The sequence below is a fragment of the Aythya ferina genome, assembly GCF_964211825.1.
Source record: "Aythya ferina genome assembly, chromosome: 11".
Lineage (NCBI taxonomy): Eukaryota > Metazoa > Chordata > Aves > Anseriformes > Anatidae > Aythya > Aythya ferina.
The window spans coordinates 5,964,827-5,982,024 of NC_140307.1; the positions used below are offsets into that span (position 1 = coordinate 5,964,827).

A 17,198-nucleotide genomic window follows, 5' to 3' on the forward strand; every position below is an offset into this window, starting at 1 on the left:
ACTGTGTCTTTCTACAACTCTTTACTGAATGAGGTCTCACTCTTGATCACTGATAGATGCTACCATAGGACATGGTAAGAAAGCAGTGGCAATTTCTCAACACATTCAAAAATCAAAAATCTAAAGATAATCACAACTCCTGCACTTAGGTAGAATCTACACTTCAAATTTTTTATACTTTTGCAGCTTTTTTTAGAGGAGGGCACAAAGACTTGGGAGTGGACTTTTTGAAGAGAAAAAATTAAGAATTACCTTGGACGAAGATCGTTTCTTCCGATTTGACCATCTCTGTTCAGGAGTCCCCACCATTGTAACATAGAGAACCCACGAAGGGGAAAGCAGAGGAGGAATAAAATGGGGAAAGTTATTTAGCAAAATAATTCAAACATTAGCTTATAAAATGAGTTAGAAAAGCTTAGAAGGGAGTTGGATCTACTACTGCATTCATTTAACTCCCTCCCTCATGGCACATGACACAAAAAAAAAAAAAAAAAAAAAAAAAAAAAAAAAAAAAAGAATAATAATCAGAGGGACCCAGAACCATTAGGAAGAAACATGGATTATAGTTCTGGTGCCATCTGGTTCTACAGTAAGCTAGTTTAAAAAAATCATCTTGCTGTTAAGTGCTAATGTGGACAGAGACATTTCACTATTCTGATTCCACTGGAAATGGCTGAGCAATTTGCATTTAAAATACAAGGGCTTAAAACATCATCTTTAAAAAAATTACAGTGTGCACCAACTCTTCTATCAACTGCATTCTGAATGTTAAGCAAGCACCCAAGAGTACCAAAAGCCACTACTTTAAACCCATTTATTTTCTGTCTCATTGGTTAAGTCCACTTTAGCCCATGCCTTCCTAAAAATCCGAGAAGAATTCCTGAGGTTCTTTTGGCTAACATAAAGATACCATCTTTGTTTCACCCCTTCCAGCAATCTGATAGCATTTGCCAACAGCATTGTCCTGTAAAAGTTAGCTGGTGAATTCATATCCAAGATTGAAGCCATCTCATAACATAGTGATTAACTATAACAACTGTGTTTTGATGTCTTTAAGTTTTTTAATAATCACAGACTAAGGTAGAAGTAACTTTACAATTATCTTTAAATTAATGCAGTGGATAATTTTACAGTTTTCAGAAAAGACAATTTGAAAAATAAATACTGAACAGCAGACATCCCATGTTAACTTTACCACCTTTAAACATTTACATTTCTAGAAATAAACCTATTCAGACAAATTCCATACCTATAATTCAATAATGTGTTGTAAACAGCAACTTTCACAGTAGACTATACAGAAGACTGCAGAAAGATTTTCTCTTTACATATTTATGTCACATATTTAAAATTGGTCTGGCTTGAAAAACAGATCTAAGAAAATGCCTACTCTTGGCTTTTCCCCATGCCTTGCAAAGCTGCTGCATGGACAGTAGCAGGATGGGCTGACCAGGCTTGCTCCACACTGTTTAGAACAGTGGTAGCAATCTTAGAAAATTATAACAAAAACAAATAAAAACAAAACTAACAAAAACAACACATGCACAACTTAATTTAAAAACTATCAGCCTTGTGTTGTTCAGAGTCTCCAACCAACTGTTGTTTGTTTGTTTTTTTTTTTTTGGTGTTTCTAGCATCACCAAAAGTTGCACCGTATTTCTGCATCAGGAGTGAAGTTCAGCTGAACTCAGTAGCAAAATTCGGGTTTTTACAAGAAATCTCTTCCTCAGCCAGTGTGCTTCTCTGCAGGACTGTTAGAGGTTAAATCTTAACATTAAATCGGTGTTTTAAGATTTCACAAAAATGTATGTTTCATCAGCATGATAAGAAAAAAAGTAAGAATCACATTCAAATTATTGGGTTCTTTGTAGGTTATAAAATCTAAGTGTCTGGGTGAAAATCAGAAAACAGTATGCCCTGAAATGGCAATTAAAGCAGGTACAGTTCACACATTCACTTTAGCAACTTGCCTATTGCAGTCGAAGTTAACATGTACACGATACATGGAAAGCATTACCACAGAGCACTTTGCAACTACAAGACAAAAGCATTCAGCTACAGATGTCTAAGCACCTTTTACCCAGTTAAATATGTGTTTTTAAGAAAAAAAAAAAAAAAAAAAAAAAAGCTATGATCTGTCTCGATTTCAGTATAGAGTCTCTGAAGATGAAAATAAAGGTGGCATTTCCCAGTAAATCAGATTATTCCAGCTCTTTTTTTTTTTTCACCTCAACACATTTCAGCTATAAATTTGATTTCCTAAGCCACTTACATTATTTCTCTTGAAGTCTCCTTGCTTTACTGCTAGACTCAAGTTTAATACAATCACTCCCATGTCATCTTCTAAACTGTTGGGATCTTCCAATTTTAAAACCTGTTCAGTAGTTCTAAAAAAAAAAAAAAAAAAAAAAAAAAAAAAAAGAGAGAGAAAAAGCATTTGTTGACTTCAGTTAACTTGAGTTCATTACTAAAGGTCACACTGAGCTGTGCAAATTTCAGCCTCTTGTCTGAAATTCCCAACACTGAGTTTAAATATTAAAGGGAGAAGTCTGGAGGGTTTCCCCCTTAGTTCTGATAAAATACACAACCTTTTAAATAACACAGCCTATCATGTTATTATGTTATTATCTGCATTTCTCCAGATGTGGATACATGCTGAATTAAGTTACTGCTTCCTCTACTTCACGGGGAAAAAGAATGACAGGGAAACTCATCCAAGTGAATTTTCTAGCTGGGATTTGACTCACAAGATCTGTATTCTGCTTTACTGCCACATGCATTTCGTCTCCCTCCGTGACTCAGTTACCTCACTGAAAAGAGGCTGGTATTTACCTGGTGGCACTGTCTCACAGACAAATTCATTAATGTTTCTGGAAACTCGGATACAACAGCCGTGGGAGCTATAATATATCCGCACAGGGAGAACTCATTTTCCCCCACCAAAAAAGTCACACAGTGAGTGAGTATAAAAGAGAGAAATAAAACTTGAATTCCTGGCTTCCAGCTCCACATTCAGACCAAGCAGCAGTAGACAAAAGGCGAAGGGTTTGCCTCTGCACTAAATCAGGGCCAGATGCCGCTGCAGCAGGGATGGATGGAGTGGGGGGGGTGTTGGAAATGGGGGAGCTCACAGGCAGCAAGGCAAAGCATTCCCCTGTTGAATTATCTGCAGAAAAAACACACCCCACCCTACCTGGAGCTAATAGGGGGTCTCAACTTTCTTCTCCCCTTCTTCTGCCATAAATCCACCTCTGTAGATAATTCTAGTGCAGCTTTCCATAAACAATATTGTATATACAAACACTTGTCCTTATTACTAGATACGAAAAGAAAAGTGTGCCTTCTTCTGAGCTGGGCTCCATCCAGTTTGGGTTGGATTCCGTACATAATGCCGGATAAAAGCATGCCTATGTGGGATTTATCTGAAGCTATTTCTCATGTTTTAAATGTGCTCCCCACCCTTCAGTCAGAATAAGTTTTCATGAATAGATGAATTCCAAGCTATAGCAAAAGCATTTCATTTCTTTGTTATGCTTCTCATTTAAGCTGCAATAACATTTAACTAAATAAACATATTACCTATTGAGTTCAAGTTCAGTGAGTGCTACGAATGCCGAACCCATGAAGTCAGAAGATGTTAAGTCTCGATCATACACCTGGTGGCAAAATAAAATATTTATAATTTTCACATCATAAGCCAGTTTTAGCCTGGATGATAAAAGAACAGATATTTTAAGGCCTTTATGATCAAAGCTTAAATATAATTCAGGGATAATTTTCCATCTCCCTGCTTTAATTTGTATTTTTAACTAAATATTTAAACAGTGTTTTGAAAGTGTCTTCTTAATATTATGTAAACAGAGACGTGTGCTGCTACAGATTGTGCCTGTTCCTTTATGCTCTCTGCAACAGAATGATGAAATGCTGCACAAAATCAGGTACTTCTTGCTACAGATGTTTTAGCAATTAGTGCTCACAACTGGTAGCTTGCAGTTCTGGTAACTGTAACGTTACTCATAATGAGAAAAGGCTTTGCTACTTGTCACGGCTGCATCCCAGGTAATAATTCTGTTCAACCCTGCCAAATTACACTCCTAAAACGTGCTTATGAAACCACTATTGATTTCACTAAGCTCGCACAAGCACAGTAAGTTAGAGCAGAATTTAGCTCTATAGTCTTAAACATATCCAGGCAAGGAATTTTATTTCAACTTGGGTTTTCATAGAATGAAAGCAAAACATGCAAGTAAAATCTGGAAAAGACATATGTGCATTTTAATTTGAAATTGCTCAAACTCTTCAACTGGATCGTGTTTTATGTTATCCTACTACAGTGAATAAAAAATCATTATGGTTTTAAAGTAGAAAACAATTGCTTAAAAGAGTACTTACCTATCTTTCAAAAATTTAAAACCCAAACTTACCTTGATCCAGAGTTTTTGATCAAGGGTCTGTACAGGCAGCACTACAGTCTCATCCCAAACTGGGTTTAGGTTCTTGTAGACTACCTTACTTTTGTATAGAGTTTTCCCATTTAATTTAAATTTCACATATGGGTCACTTGTACCTGTGATAATTAATAAGAAATAGATTAGCACTGCCCCCATGTAAACCCATAATCGTAAAATATAATTTAATAAAACCATAAACAACAATAAATTACAGTGAATTTTTAATATACATGTGTATGCATAATTACATATATAAAAATTTCTAGTTCATACAGAAACCAATTGAACATAACCAAAAGGCTGTTTGAGAGGGGGTAACAAAATCTTCAGTTTACTCGATCTATGCCGTGTTACTCTTAAAGAATGTTAATTATTCTTTAGTAACTTAGTTAACATTTTAATTTGGGTACAAAGCAAACAAGGATGAAGAAATATTTACAGGGCAACTAGCAGAAGAGTGAAAGAGAAAATGTGATCCTGTGACTACAAACATATGAATAGACCAACACTAAAAAGCATTGTAACTTTGGATAGGAGCTCCAAGGAAATCAGCAACAATAGCTAAAATGCTCATCAGGATTTCATCACTGGTGTCATTTGCCAATTTACTTAAATCTGAATTGGAAGTTTCACTGAAAAAATACTGGTATTGTTCGGTAAAACCATACACAGAACAGACTCCGTAAAGAAAACAAATAACATTCAGGTAACATTTAAAAATCCAAACAACACATTTTGCCATGGCAATAGCATTCAATATTTTTATGGAACAGATGCCCACAGACAGACCATGGGGCTCAAGCCACTCTGCAGCAATAGACAGACTTGCAGCTGTCAAAGGAAAACAGAAGAGGGAATCAACTTTTTATTATTATTATACCAATGGCATCTGCACTAACACCAATCACTGCATAAGACTCCAAAAAAAAAAAAAAAAAAAAAAAAAGGAATGAGGTACACAAAGCATTTCACTAGATAGTTGGTTTAGACTTCACAGAAGTCTCAGACTGCCACTAACTGAAAAAGTAAAATTGAGGTCTAGCAGCACATACAATTAACTGATCCCAGGTGCTTCTTATCTGTCACATTCAGTATTGCCGGTACTGTAACTTACATTCAAAATTCTACTTCCCTGTTAACAGTTCAATTTCATTAGAAGAATCACAGCTAACCCAACAGATATATCCAGACCAGGCACTGCATGCTTCCAACATGGCCATCACTGCAAGTAGCACATTTTAAGGTGCTTATGGCAGAAGAAAAACTCCTCCACCAGACTTCACAAGTTCAGAAATAAACTGATTGTGTCCCCCCACAGGTACCCATGGAGCTACTGGTGACAAATGGGCAGCAGTTCGGAATGACCCAGTGCAAGACTAATACTCAGTCTTGTCGGTAATTTGGTGAAACAGTGAAAACACAAAAACTCCACATTCAAATATTCAAGGCTCTGATCAGTGCTATGTAAAGAAAAACTTGAGAAAAAATAGCTATGTGTTAGCATCTATTTGGAATTGAATAGTACTGTGAAGAATTATGTGCCTGGGACATATGGAGTTATTTTTAAGAACTGCAGAAAGTTTTATTCTACTTTCTTTTCAGAAGTGTTTCATTCACAGAAGGAAAATATTGATTGGATTTCAATTACTAACTACATCTGATCCTTTTTTGAATAGTTATTGCCAAAATCAACCTCTTTATTAATGTGAAAAATGCTGCAAACTTTAAAGAAATTTCTTTCCTGTCTTCTCTTAAAGATGAAAACAATAAATCCAAGGAAGTCAGAGATTGGTTTCTTAATGGTTTTTTAATGGGTTAGGACTAGACCTTTCAGTAGAATACTTATCTAAACTATGATTATGCTTTTGCATAAAACACACCACTTGAAAACAGCACATTTTACACAATGAATGGGAACAGAAAGGTAAGACATATCCCCACGATAGGGGCAGTAGCCCTCAGAGGATGCAGAAGCTGAGAAATGACAGCATTGAGATCTTTGATGTTCTCCCAGCTCCAAAGATCCCAGCTCCCTTCTCCTTTAAAAAGGGAAGAGGACTGACTATTATTTACAGGACAAGCAGGAGCAAACTGAATGTTCAGAAATAACACCAGCAATAATAATGTCCAGAATCTATTCTGTGCATGAAATGGTAACCAGCCCAGATATGGAAAGCAGGTGTAGGAACTAAAAAATGAAGATGGTGCTGGAGGCAGGCAGTCTGTGGCCATAACAGACTGTGTTTTGGCACAGAAAACCCATAAGCAAGGACAAAACCTGAAAAGATAGAGAGAGAAAGAAAACAACCAACAAGTTCACTATTTGCAAGTACAAAACTCTGAGCCCTTTCTCTGAGGATGGGAAGCAAGAGGACCATATCTAAGTAAGCATCCCAATCGCATTATTGCCCTGAAAGCTATCCAAGTTGTTAATAAAGGGAAAAATAAGAAGAGGGGGAAAGGCTCCCTAGCACTGTTTGTGTGAATCAGGCTTTAGCAATTTTCCTTTTTCTTTTTTTTATAAATACATACAGATATATATATATATATATATATATATATATATATATATATATATATATATATAAAGCAAAAGAATATATATATCTATATAACAGTGGGGAAAAAGCTATAATAAAAAGAGGCCTTTAATTAAATAAGATTGCCACTGTGGGATCAGGCCTTCATGCTTGTCAGCTTACTCTCAAAATAAACATCTCAAAGCCAGGCCTCAGTGGTGTCACTTACTCGGGCAAGGCACGCCGGGTAATCCCTCGCGATCTTGACAGCTACATAATGTTCAAACTCCTTCACGGGTGAACGGCGGCACTCGCGCGAAAGAAAATATTAATGTCGGGAATTAATAGAAAAAGGGATGATGGTTTACAAAAGCCAAACAAGGAAGAAGTGTCAAGTTAGTACCACGTTAATTGTTAGGGAAAATAATTGCGAGCGGGCGCGGGTTGCGGCGGTGCTCGGCTGTCGGGCTGTCAGAGGGGTAACATCTCAACTAGGCAGGCAGGGGAACGGGGCCGGCGGCATGGGAGTGCAGCTCCAACATCCTACAAATGATGGGCTGACACCTCCGCACTGGCAGACAGATGGACTTTAACCTCTGAGGCAGCAGCTGGGAGCAAACCAGGGCTCAGCAGCGTTTGCTCAGGTGGACCCGGGTGGCAAGGAGGGAAAAAGCGAGCTGGGCAATGGGGCTGGATAGAGAAGGGACACAGCACTGAAGCCCCTTTTCAGGCTTTCAAGGTTTCTCCCACACTGCATTGACAAAGTTCCTGTACCTCCTGGTGTCGCTGCACCCATCTCTTAGATGCCCCAGATTGCTTTCAGGTGATCAGAGTAGGTTAAAAGGAGACAGGGAATGAGAAATAAGGCAGGTGGACCAGCCCCACCTGGCAGGATGAACAGCACAGATTGCAAATTATTATTAACAGTATTTGAGTTCAAGGCTTGAAGCTATTAGATGGTTTAAATACTATTTATTAGGGACAATCTACAGTGTAACCAAAACAGAATAGCTTTTCCAAAGTGACTAGAGATTTTAGATATTAATTAGTCTGAAAAAGGACATGTTTCATTTTCTTTTAGACACTGCAGGTGCTTGAGAATTTTCTGAAGCCAGACCATTAGGAAAAATTTCAGCAGCACCCTCCTAGCAAAAGCAACCAAGTCAACAACTTGTAAGCACTCGCACCCAGGGGTGCGCTGCAATGCAGGTTCTGAACCTGCCCATCTCAACCACCTCAGCTGCAGTCACAAGTCAGGGGGGTAACATGAGAACAATCCTGCTTGGAAGCAGTTGACAATTTAGACCCAGACAAACATTCTTCTGGTGCATAAAGCAAGGTGAGATGTTTTGAGGTGAACTCAAATATTATGCAACAACAAGAAGGTTGTTAAACAGTTAACTATATATGCATGTGTTAGATGATCTGCTTTTTAATCTAAAATCCAGTAAGAGTAAAAAAAAAATCCTTTCATCAGCTGAATCAGTTTTCTCATTGGAGAATTGGAGAAACATGCATCTCAACAGTGATACTCCCCTGAATTAATTTCCATAATATCTATTTTGCCTCTTTTTTTCTTCCACTAACACTTACAAGCTATGAGTGCAGGCAGACCAAGCCTCAGCTAAAATCTGAGCAAGCTTCAGTGACCAAAAGTTGCTGAGACACAGCATCAGGACAGGGCTTAGTAGCCCAAGAAACTGTTAATGGTGTTTTTAAATGGATACTGCTGCCCTCTAGCAGCAACCAAGAGATGTACCACATCAGCAGTGTTTAATAATACTGCACACTTGCTTCATAATTACAAGAAAAACACCAGACCCGATATGATTTCAAACCACACTCCATTTTATAGGAGTAAACTTACTGGAAATACAGCATATGAAACAAGTCTTGTTACATAAATAAAAAAATTACCACCTAGTCGCCTTAAAATCCTGAAAGCTCAAAGCAAGGGCAGTATGAAACATAACCTAGACCATCTTAAGTTTCAGTTAAAATCCTGTATTTGAATCTGAAAAAGGAAATGAAGGATTTATTTTATATGCACATAAAGAATGTATTTCTTAAAATCTTCCTAGAAATAGAATTACTGGAGTTATTTACAATAAGAAGTAAAAGACATTTTATAATGGAACACACACTTTTCTTCTTAAGTGGAAAACCACTATCCTTGCAAAGATCAAGGCTTAAAGAGGAAACCAGAAAAAAAGTAATCTGATGACAGGAAATCCAGGTAATTTTGGAAAGTTTTGTGCACAGCAAGATTACGCAACCAGATGGAAATGAAACATTTCTTGGAAATAAGCATCACCAATAGGCTCCTAGGGAAAATAAACCAAAAAAACTTGACCAAAGACATATGAGGAACACACGCAAACCCTCAGCTGAGGAGAAAAAAATAAGAAAAAGTGCCAGACATTTCAGAAATGGTGACTGAAATTAAACCAACAAAACAAACAAGATCCTAACAAAATGACATTTGGGACACAATGACAGCAAGAATAGATAGCTTATGACAAAGGGTAGATCAAACATGGAGCACAGGAGGGTGCAAGGACACAGCAGAAGCCACTTTTACATTACTAGTGAGCACCAAGGGCCTTTGGCATAAGTAGTTGCATCTTCTTGTATTTGTATTCTATGGCTTTATAAAAGCTCCTTGTAGGAGCCCCAAGACCCAGCGTGAGCTGTCAGGGAAGGCAGCTGCCCCTGAGAGTCAGCTTTCATGACAGAGATATTGTCATGACAGAGAGATTGAACCATTTAAGAAATCTGTTATCTAAATTAGATACCTACCAAATAAAAGACCTGGTCTCTGGGCTTTACCTATTCTTTACCAGTGCTACCATCCTTATGTTTCTTAATCTAACGTTTATGTTACCAAAGGTGAGGGGCACATTTTGGAATCATTGCTTTTGTTCTAACTTGACCCATTTTCTTGAGGTTCCCCCATCTTTGCGCTTTCCTTTCCCAAGGGCAGTTGAGGAGGGAGGCTTGCAAGGACTGCCATGCAGAGGCAAAGTTTCAGCCACCCGCTGTATTCAAAGAAACTGAATTTGGAGCAGAGCAACAACTGCAGCACAAGCTGTTGTACACAGAGCTATACAGAATCCAGAAAACATCAAAATAAGTACCCAAAACCATCCAAATTCTTCGCATTTGTAAATTAGTCATGATTATGCCTTTCAAAAAGAAGTGTGAAAAGTTGCCTAATACATCTGAATAATTAATAAATCTGAAGAGCTAATGATCTAATTGCAGATACCCTGAAAACAGAGAAAGTCTAAATTAATCAGCATGTTTGCAGGGAGCGATTCAGCCTAATTGCTCTGAGCATTTGCTTTCCAAACTATGGATTTATTCTGTGTAAGCTGACAAACGCCCAGCCCAGCGCAAACCCATCCTCGCCTCCGGCACTTTGCTACCACTGTGGACCCAGGCAGGAGACAGTCCAGAGATACAGTGGGTGCAGGTCTACAGCAGGATGTTGGTGCTTGCTGTTCTGTCCCCTTTCTTTCCATTTAATTTGCCCTAGGGAGACTGCATTTTTGCATAGTTCCCAGTGGTGGTAAATGCTGCCCATGTAGCAGAACAGCACAGCCTCTGCTGGCTCGGGGAGTCTTACAGAACCCACTGACTATCAAGTGGTTGGTGTTAGAAGTGAGAGCTGCTGCTGACATGCTCTGACTGGGGGTGATGGGATACACCCAGCCAGGAGACAGCTCCTTCTGAGCTCCTGCAACTCACCCTGCTCCTCACATGCATGTTTTCCATGTTCTGCTGCCTGGATCATGAGAGAAAGAAAAAAGAGCAAAACCCAAGTGCAGCAGCAGGAGGTGACAAGGGAAACCTTGTCGATAGGAAGAAATAGAAAAGGACAGAGACAGGGTACAAAGAACTTGTAAAAAAAGAAAAAAGAAAAAAATCTAGGAAACGTAAGTGTATGAATACATATATATATCTCAGGTTGGAGCAATACAGCCAAAGAAAAAAAAAAATAAGAACCACAAACACTCACAAGCTGACATCACATCCAAGAAATCTATTTCTCATAACCACAGTGGCTAACAGAGCAAAACATGCACTCAATACTTCAGAGGAGCAGGATTTAGAAACATGAGGAGCTTCTCACCCTTAAAGGCCCTCAGAACAGTTTGTTTTCTTATACCAGCAGTACAGCTGGGTTTGCCAACTGAAGGAAGGTAACACCTCTGTGCGACTGTGGCATCACACTCCTGCTTAGTGTCACTGTCACTGTTCTGGAAAGGTGATTCTTACAGGCAGCAGCAGGCACAGTCAGAGCATCTTGTGGCCATAAGGGACCAGGACATTTCAGGTTTCATTAGACTGACTCATACAAACTGACATCACTGTGTCCAACGAAAGTGAACCAGCAAGTAGAATTGTGCTCCATCCACTCCCAGTTCAAAGCACGTAGAGCTGGAAGTTGTGAGCTTCATTAAAAAGACTCAAAAATGCCAGGAAACCACAAAGGGCATAACAAAATGGCATCACTTAAAACTGGTGACTATGAATGTTTCACATTTCCTTGAGGCCAAATAAGATACACAATTTTTCTCTCTCCTGCAGAACTACCAGTGTTCCACAGATGGACGGTTCACTAAAAAACATTTCTGCTTTCTATCCACGGTATTAAAACTGCAGAGGTCAGAAACTCCTCAACAACCATGTTGTTCCGTGTTATCTAATAACAGTAATACTATACAAAGTATACAGAAAGCTAAATGTTGGGTTTGGGTTGGTACACACAGACAGAACCACAACCTTCAGTGTTTTGTTCATCAGTTATAAATATGGGAGGACCCACACACCACCTAACATTAGGCACCCAATGTACATGCAAGCGATGTGACTGCCACTTGCTAATTGTCTGCTTTGGCAGTTTTAACGTATGAACTGTATCCCAAAAAGCACCAGAAAGAACCAAATAAACCAGACTCCAAGAAAGCTTGAGTCCAATGACCCATGGGTAACACCTCTGCCACCCTGCATCCCCAAGAGGGGGCACAGCAATGTTGACCTGGAGAGGGATTTTTATTTTTTTTTGGAGCCTCTCCCATGTCAGTAGAACAGAGATGCTGTTCTACAGCACTACGCTTCCTTGGCTTGGGTACAGACAGACAGACAAAAAAAAAAAAAAAAATAGAAAAGACAAAAGGTGAAGAAAAAAAAAGTAGTAAAAATTAGGTTAACAGATAATAAAGGTAAAGAGTAAGAATAATATGGTAAAGCAAAGGAGAAATTTGAACTATACCAAAAAGAACATGTCCCAGAAAGAGCAGTACATAGTGGGTGAAAATTCAGAAGAATATCTGGAAGGCTTGGGAAAAGTGAAGTCACCTGCTAAGTCTTACAGTCAGTCTGGGGTTATCAGAACTATTCATCTTTACAGAGAAATGTAATTAAAGCCTGTTTAATAACTTAAGTGTATAACAAGTAAGTTTAGCCATGTGGATTTGCTGATTAGAACCAAGACGACTTTCCAGCAACTATACTGGTGGCCGAAATATTTCCCCTCTGTTAAACACCACAGATTGATAGATACATACACGCACGTACGTATATAAACACAAATGCACAATGCAACTGAAGCTGGAAATTGCCACCAGAGGGCAGCAAGGACCCGCTGTGCTGGGCTTTTCTTCCCTTAGAGCTCTCCAGCATTCCCCAACAGCCCTCAGCCAGGGACATTGAAAGGAACTGGCAGTAAATTAAAATTAAGGGGAAAAGTGCATGCATGAGAAATGGGTAGGGCACCACGTAAGTGGTTTTTTTGTTTTGGTTTGGTTTTGGTTTTTTTGTTTTGTTTTGTTTTGTTTTTTTGAGTAAATACAGAGCTTCCCCAGAATGCAAACTGATGGTTCTGATGACTTCTTTGAGACATCTTTTTTTGGAGAAAATGCTGTTAATCATTAATAAATATTAAAATTTAGGAAATTTAGAAAACTTATGGTAAATCTGATTTAAACCAGCAATACTGGTATACACTCTTCACTCAGGCTCTGTGGTTTAAATGTGATCTTTTTGTTATTTAGGGTGTAACATACTCCACAGAGACAGAAGATTTGAAGTTAGCATCCATCACTGACCAGACAAGCAGTTACCACCAGTATGACCACTGTATGTGGATAAAAACAGCACAGTGCTACTGTACTCCTACATATGAATGTTGAGACTCTACTGCCACTGCGACCTACCTAAGCATCTTTGCAGCTACTCACACGAGGCTAACCAGTGGATGCTTACCCCTCCAATATGCACAATAAAACACAGGACCAGGAACTCGACATTTACCCCCTGCATAGTTCCAGAGCAGCTCATTACACAAAATAAATAAATAAATAAATAAATAGATAAATAGATAAATAAATAGATAAATAAATGGGGAAGAGGGTTTGAAGCCCACTCCCAGCTGTGTCAGACAGCATTGCCTGGTTAGCTCTGGGGGTTTCCTGTTCCCAGAACATGAATGAGCACGACTTGGCCTCTGGCCCTAGCCACAGCCAGACTCCTAGGATACACTGGCTGCAGCCAATATGTTCCTGTATTCAAATTATTTGGAGTAGGCTAGTACACTCCAGAGCAGCGGCTGTATCTGGTGTCACAGCGGGTGAGAGGAGGGAAGTTGCATTTGCCTGACCCACAAGCTTTCTGTGAGGTTCTCATACTGACTTTGCTCATCTCTCCAACTTCCCACTTCTAAAAGCACGATGCAAAAACCACAGTGGCTGCAGTTCAGGCTTACGTGTCTCACAAAGACCTTATGTAACCAGCAGGACAAAGACCTATAAGGATGCCATCAGGGCATCACCACTATGCTTTTCTGAAGGTACCACCACCACAACACAACTGTGCCTGAAGAATTATCATTAAAAAACTATTTTCCCACTTCACCACAAAGTCTTTGAAAAAAAGCAGGAATTTTATTGAATGATTTACCACCTCACATACTCAGTCTTCTAAATGAACAGTCATTTGCCACAGAAAGTGACAGACCCATCAAACTGATTTTTTCCCCTTATGCTGTTTCACTTTGTTGCACAATGCTTCATTAAGACAAGCATTTGCTTTCTTATGCAAGAAAACACAGCCTAGAGCAAACTATGTGTTCTGTCCTCTATAGAAATACTGCTCTGCTGGAATCACTCATTTATAACATCTCTTCCATGGAAGCAGCTGGATATGTCCTGGCTTGTGCAGCTTGCTAGGATATCTGATGAACTGCTACGCTGTCAGGAAGTACATGCTTCTGTTTAAAGAGTGATGATCTTAATCTAAGTATTCATTCACTACTTCCAAAAGCTAGGAAGAAAAAGCAGCATATGCTTGGCCAAGAGTTACTGTTTGGTGAAGACATGAAAAACCAACATGGAAAAAGTTAACTGAGATAATAAAAGATGGAAATCCCCAAAACAAGCACCGCATGTGAAGGCTTATAAATCCATACAGGTCCTTCCAGATGCAAACCTTGAATGCAAGGCTAATTCAAGCTGATTTTCTTTAAACTGTAGTTATTTTTTAGTATGGCTTTATTCTCTTATTCTCTTCTTTTTTTGATACACTTTTTTTCCTTTTGAATTCTGTCCTCTTAAGTTTTATTAAGTTGTGTTTGAAATTCATGAAAGGGGCCTTGACTTACACCCACTCTTCCCACAGTTTCCCTTTTATTAAATTTTTTTACTGATAACCTAAAGCTCTCCTAGAACAGCTATTTTATTTATCACATTTCAAATTATTCCTTTTTTTAAAAAAAAAAAAAAATAGATTAGAATCTCTGAAGATTAATGACTGCAGTTCTTGAATAGATACAGATGCTAAGTACAATAAGGGAGGGGTTTTGCAGCTGTGCAATCAGGAAGGAGCAGCAAACACAGGGCAGCTCCCTCCCCTGTGTATCTAAGGTGGATAAACCCAGGTGTTGAGTGCTCTGACCTGGACACAAGTCAATGACTTATTGCATCAGAGATAAGAAAAGATGCTGATGGCACAAAGTGCTGCCAAACTCCCGTCAGTGAAAGCAGAGTCCTGCAACCCAAAGGGAAGCAGCTGAAAGGTGTGGCTCACCACAACGATCTCTGATAACCAGGTTCCGGCCTTCTTTCAGGTGGATGGTCAGGAGGTAAGCAAAGGGGCTAGGCAAGTCATTCAAACAATCACTTCCTTCTTCTACAGCCTAAGGAGAACAAAGAAATTAGTCACCACTACATGCCTCCCCAAGCAGACACGTGAACAGAGCAGGTGTTTTCTTGGTACTGCAGAGGTGAAGTTCACAGGCCTTTTTTCTTTGGGCAATCTTTTACAGTGCACTTGTCAGAAAAAAGAAAAGAAGATGTCTGAGACTGCTTCCTTACATAAATAACTAATCATCATTGTCAGATAAACTCACAAAACCAAGGGTAACAAAAGGAGGGCTACAACTGATAATCAGTTATAATAGTAAAGGTCATAAATGCACAGACAGGCTTTCTAAATCCTAGCATTTCTTTTTTTTTTTCTTTTTTTTTTTTTTTTTCTAGCTGCTTATTCCTTGTGCATTCACATTTATCTGCTGAAATCATGAAAAATACAAATTTCATAAAATTACTGAGTGGAATATTTCTTTATACAGGTTTAGAAGACATGAAAGCAGCATTAGACAAAGCATTCTTGTTCAGAGTTTCTGCCAGGGTTACCTCCCACATCACCACCATCCAGATGGCATATTTGGTGAGGGCAAAGGTAATGAAGTTTGCCTAGAATAAGCAAATACACTTTACATGAGGATTGCATGTCAATAACTGCCAATGCCTTTTTGCACTGTTGTAAAACTGGATTGTTGTCATGTTAGTTAAACCCTACATTCATAGTAAGGTAGTTGCAGTCTCTATTTTAATTCAATTTATTCCTGAGATACTGAGTATTTGTGCTGATGTTTTCATCAGTTAGCACTGCCAACAGAAATTATAGAATACTTTACAAAAGCAGGACATGCCAATCTATTTAAAATATTCAAACCTGCCTTGCATGACCGCCAAAAAAATGCCCCAAAAATACCATGCCGGAAAAACCTATAGGAAGCTTCACATGCTTTTTTTTTTTTTTTTTTTTTTTTTTTTTTTTTTTTAACCTGTAAGGAGCAAATCAGCAAAGAACCCAAACCTAAAATTAATTGTGCTTCCCCTAAACAGTCTGACAAAGATTCAAAATACTTTAAAGTAATAGGACGTACCATCTGATCATCAAAAAATTGAGACGATATGGAAGAGTCTAAATCTATTCCTCCACAAGAGTCCTATCAAAAAAATAGAAAGAGTTAGACAATAGTAATAAAAGTAACATAGTAATAGGTAATAGTAATAATATAGTAATAGGTAACAGTAACATAGTAATACACGGTGCCTTCATTGCTGAAGGTCCTTTCCAAAACTCCCCTGATGCCCAATGGTTATTCCATCTGGTGACTTATCAGTTGCAATGCTGACCCTTACTCCTGGGCAGAATTACAGTTGTTGAATCTCCAAGTTTCCTCGCTACAATTAAAATAAATAAATAAAAATCCAGAAGTGGTGGCAGCAGCAGCAACAACCTGAGTTTGGAGAGTGGGTGGCACTCTCACATCACTGCAATTTCTCCTTCGTTGCCCGAAAGTTAAGGCCCAAGAGAAGGTTGTTGTTTTTTGTTTTTTGTTTTGTTTTGTTTTGCAAAACCTTGTTTTGTGTTTTAATTCAGATCTCTTAAACTTTCAGTGGGGAGAGAAGGTTTCATGCTAATATTTTAGTGTAAGTTATGCTCCAGTAACTCATACAAACGTACACACAATGTGTGTAATTCCATGGGGCACATTTGCAAAGTTCAGAGGGAAAAAAAAAAAAAAAAAATTAGAACCAAATGTCAAAGGGAAAAAGGAGGGAAAAAAAGGATAGTGGACATTTACTTCCCTACATTCTGTAGTAACTGGAAAGACCAAAAATTGTTATCAAGTCTCTAGCACATCAGAGGAAGTCAAACATTTCTTCCTAAAGACTAACTCATTCAAAAACTTGAGGCTATAGTGACGCAGTGTCTAGACTGTCTGGACACACAGAAGGGATTCATTCAGTGGCCAGGACACTGCTGCTGACGCTATTTTGACTGCCAGGACAGTCTATGATGATCACTTACACTGAAGAGGACCTATGTGCACATGCAACTCTTTGGTCTAATGCAGGACAATCACAGCCTATTC

General features: G+C 38.6%; 1 protein-coding gene across 7 annotated transcripts in view; it reads right to left on the reverse strand.

Moving 5' to 3' along the window:
• The window catches only part of MCTP2 (multiple C2 and transmembrane domain containing 2), a 122,330-nt gene that overhangs the window by 83,192 nt on the left and 21,940 nt on the right, over positions 1-17,198 (reverse strand). For all 7 annotated transcript variants that reach the window (XM_084532643.1, XM_084532641.1, XM_084532646.1 and 4 more), the window contains 6 exons: positions 16,203-16,265; positions 15,059-15,167; positions 4,425-4,567; positions 3,580-3,656; positions 2,273-2,387; positions 253-288 (listed from right to left, as the gene is read on the reverse strand). In XM_084532643.1, coding sequence (XP_084388769.1) covers positions 253-288; positions 2,273-2,387; positions 3,580-3,656; positions 4,425-4,567; positions 15,059-15,167; positions 16,203-16,265 — 543 coding nt within the window. The remainder of the gene's footprint in view (positions 1-252; positions 289-2,272; positions 2,388-3,579; positions 3,657-4,424; positions 4,568-15,058; positions 15,168-16,202; positions 16,266-17,198) is intronic.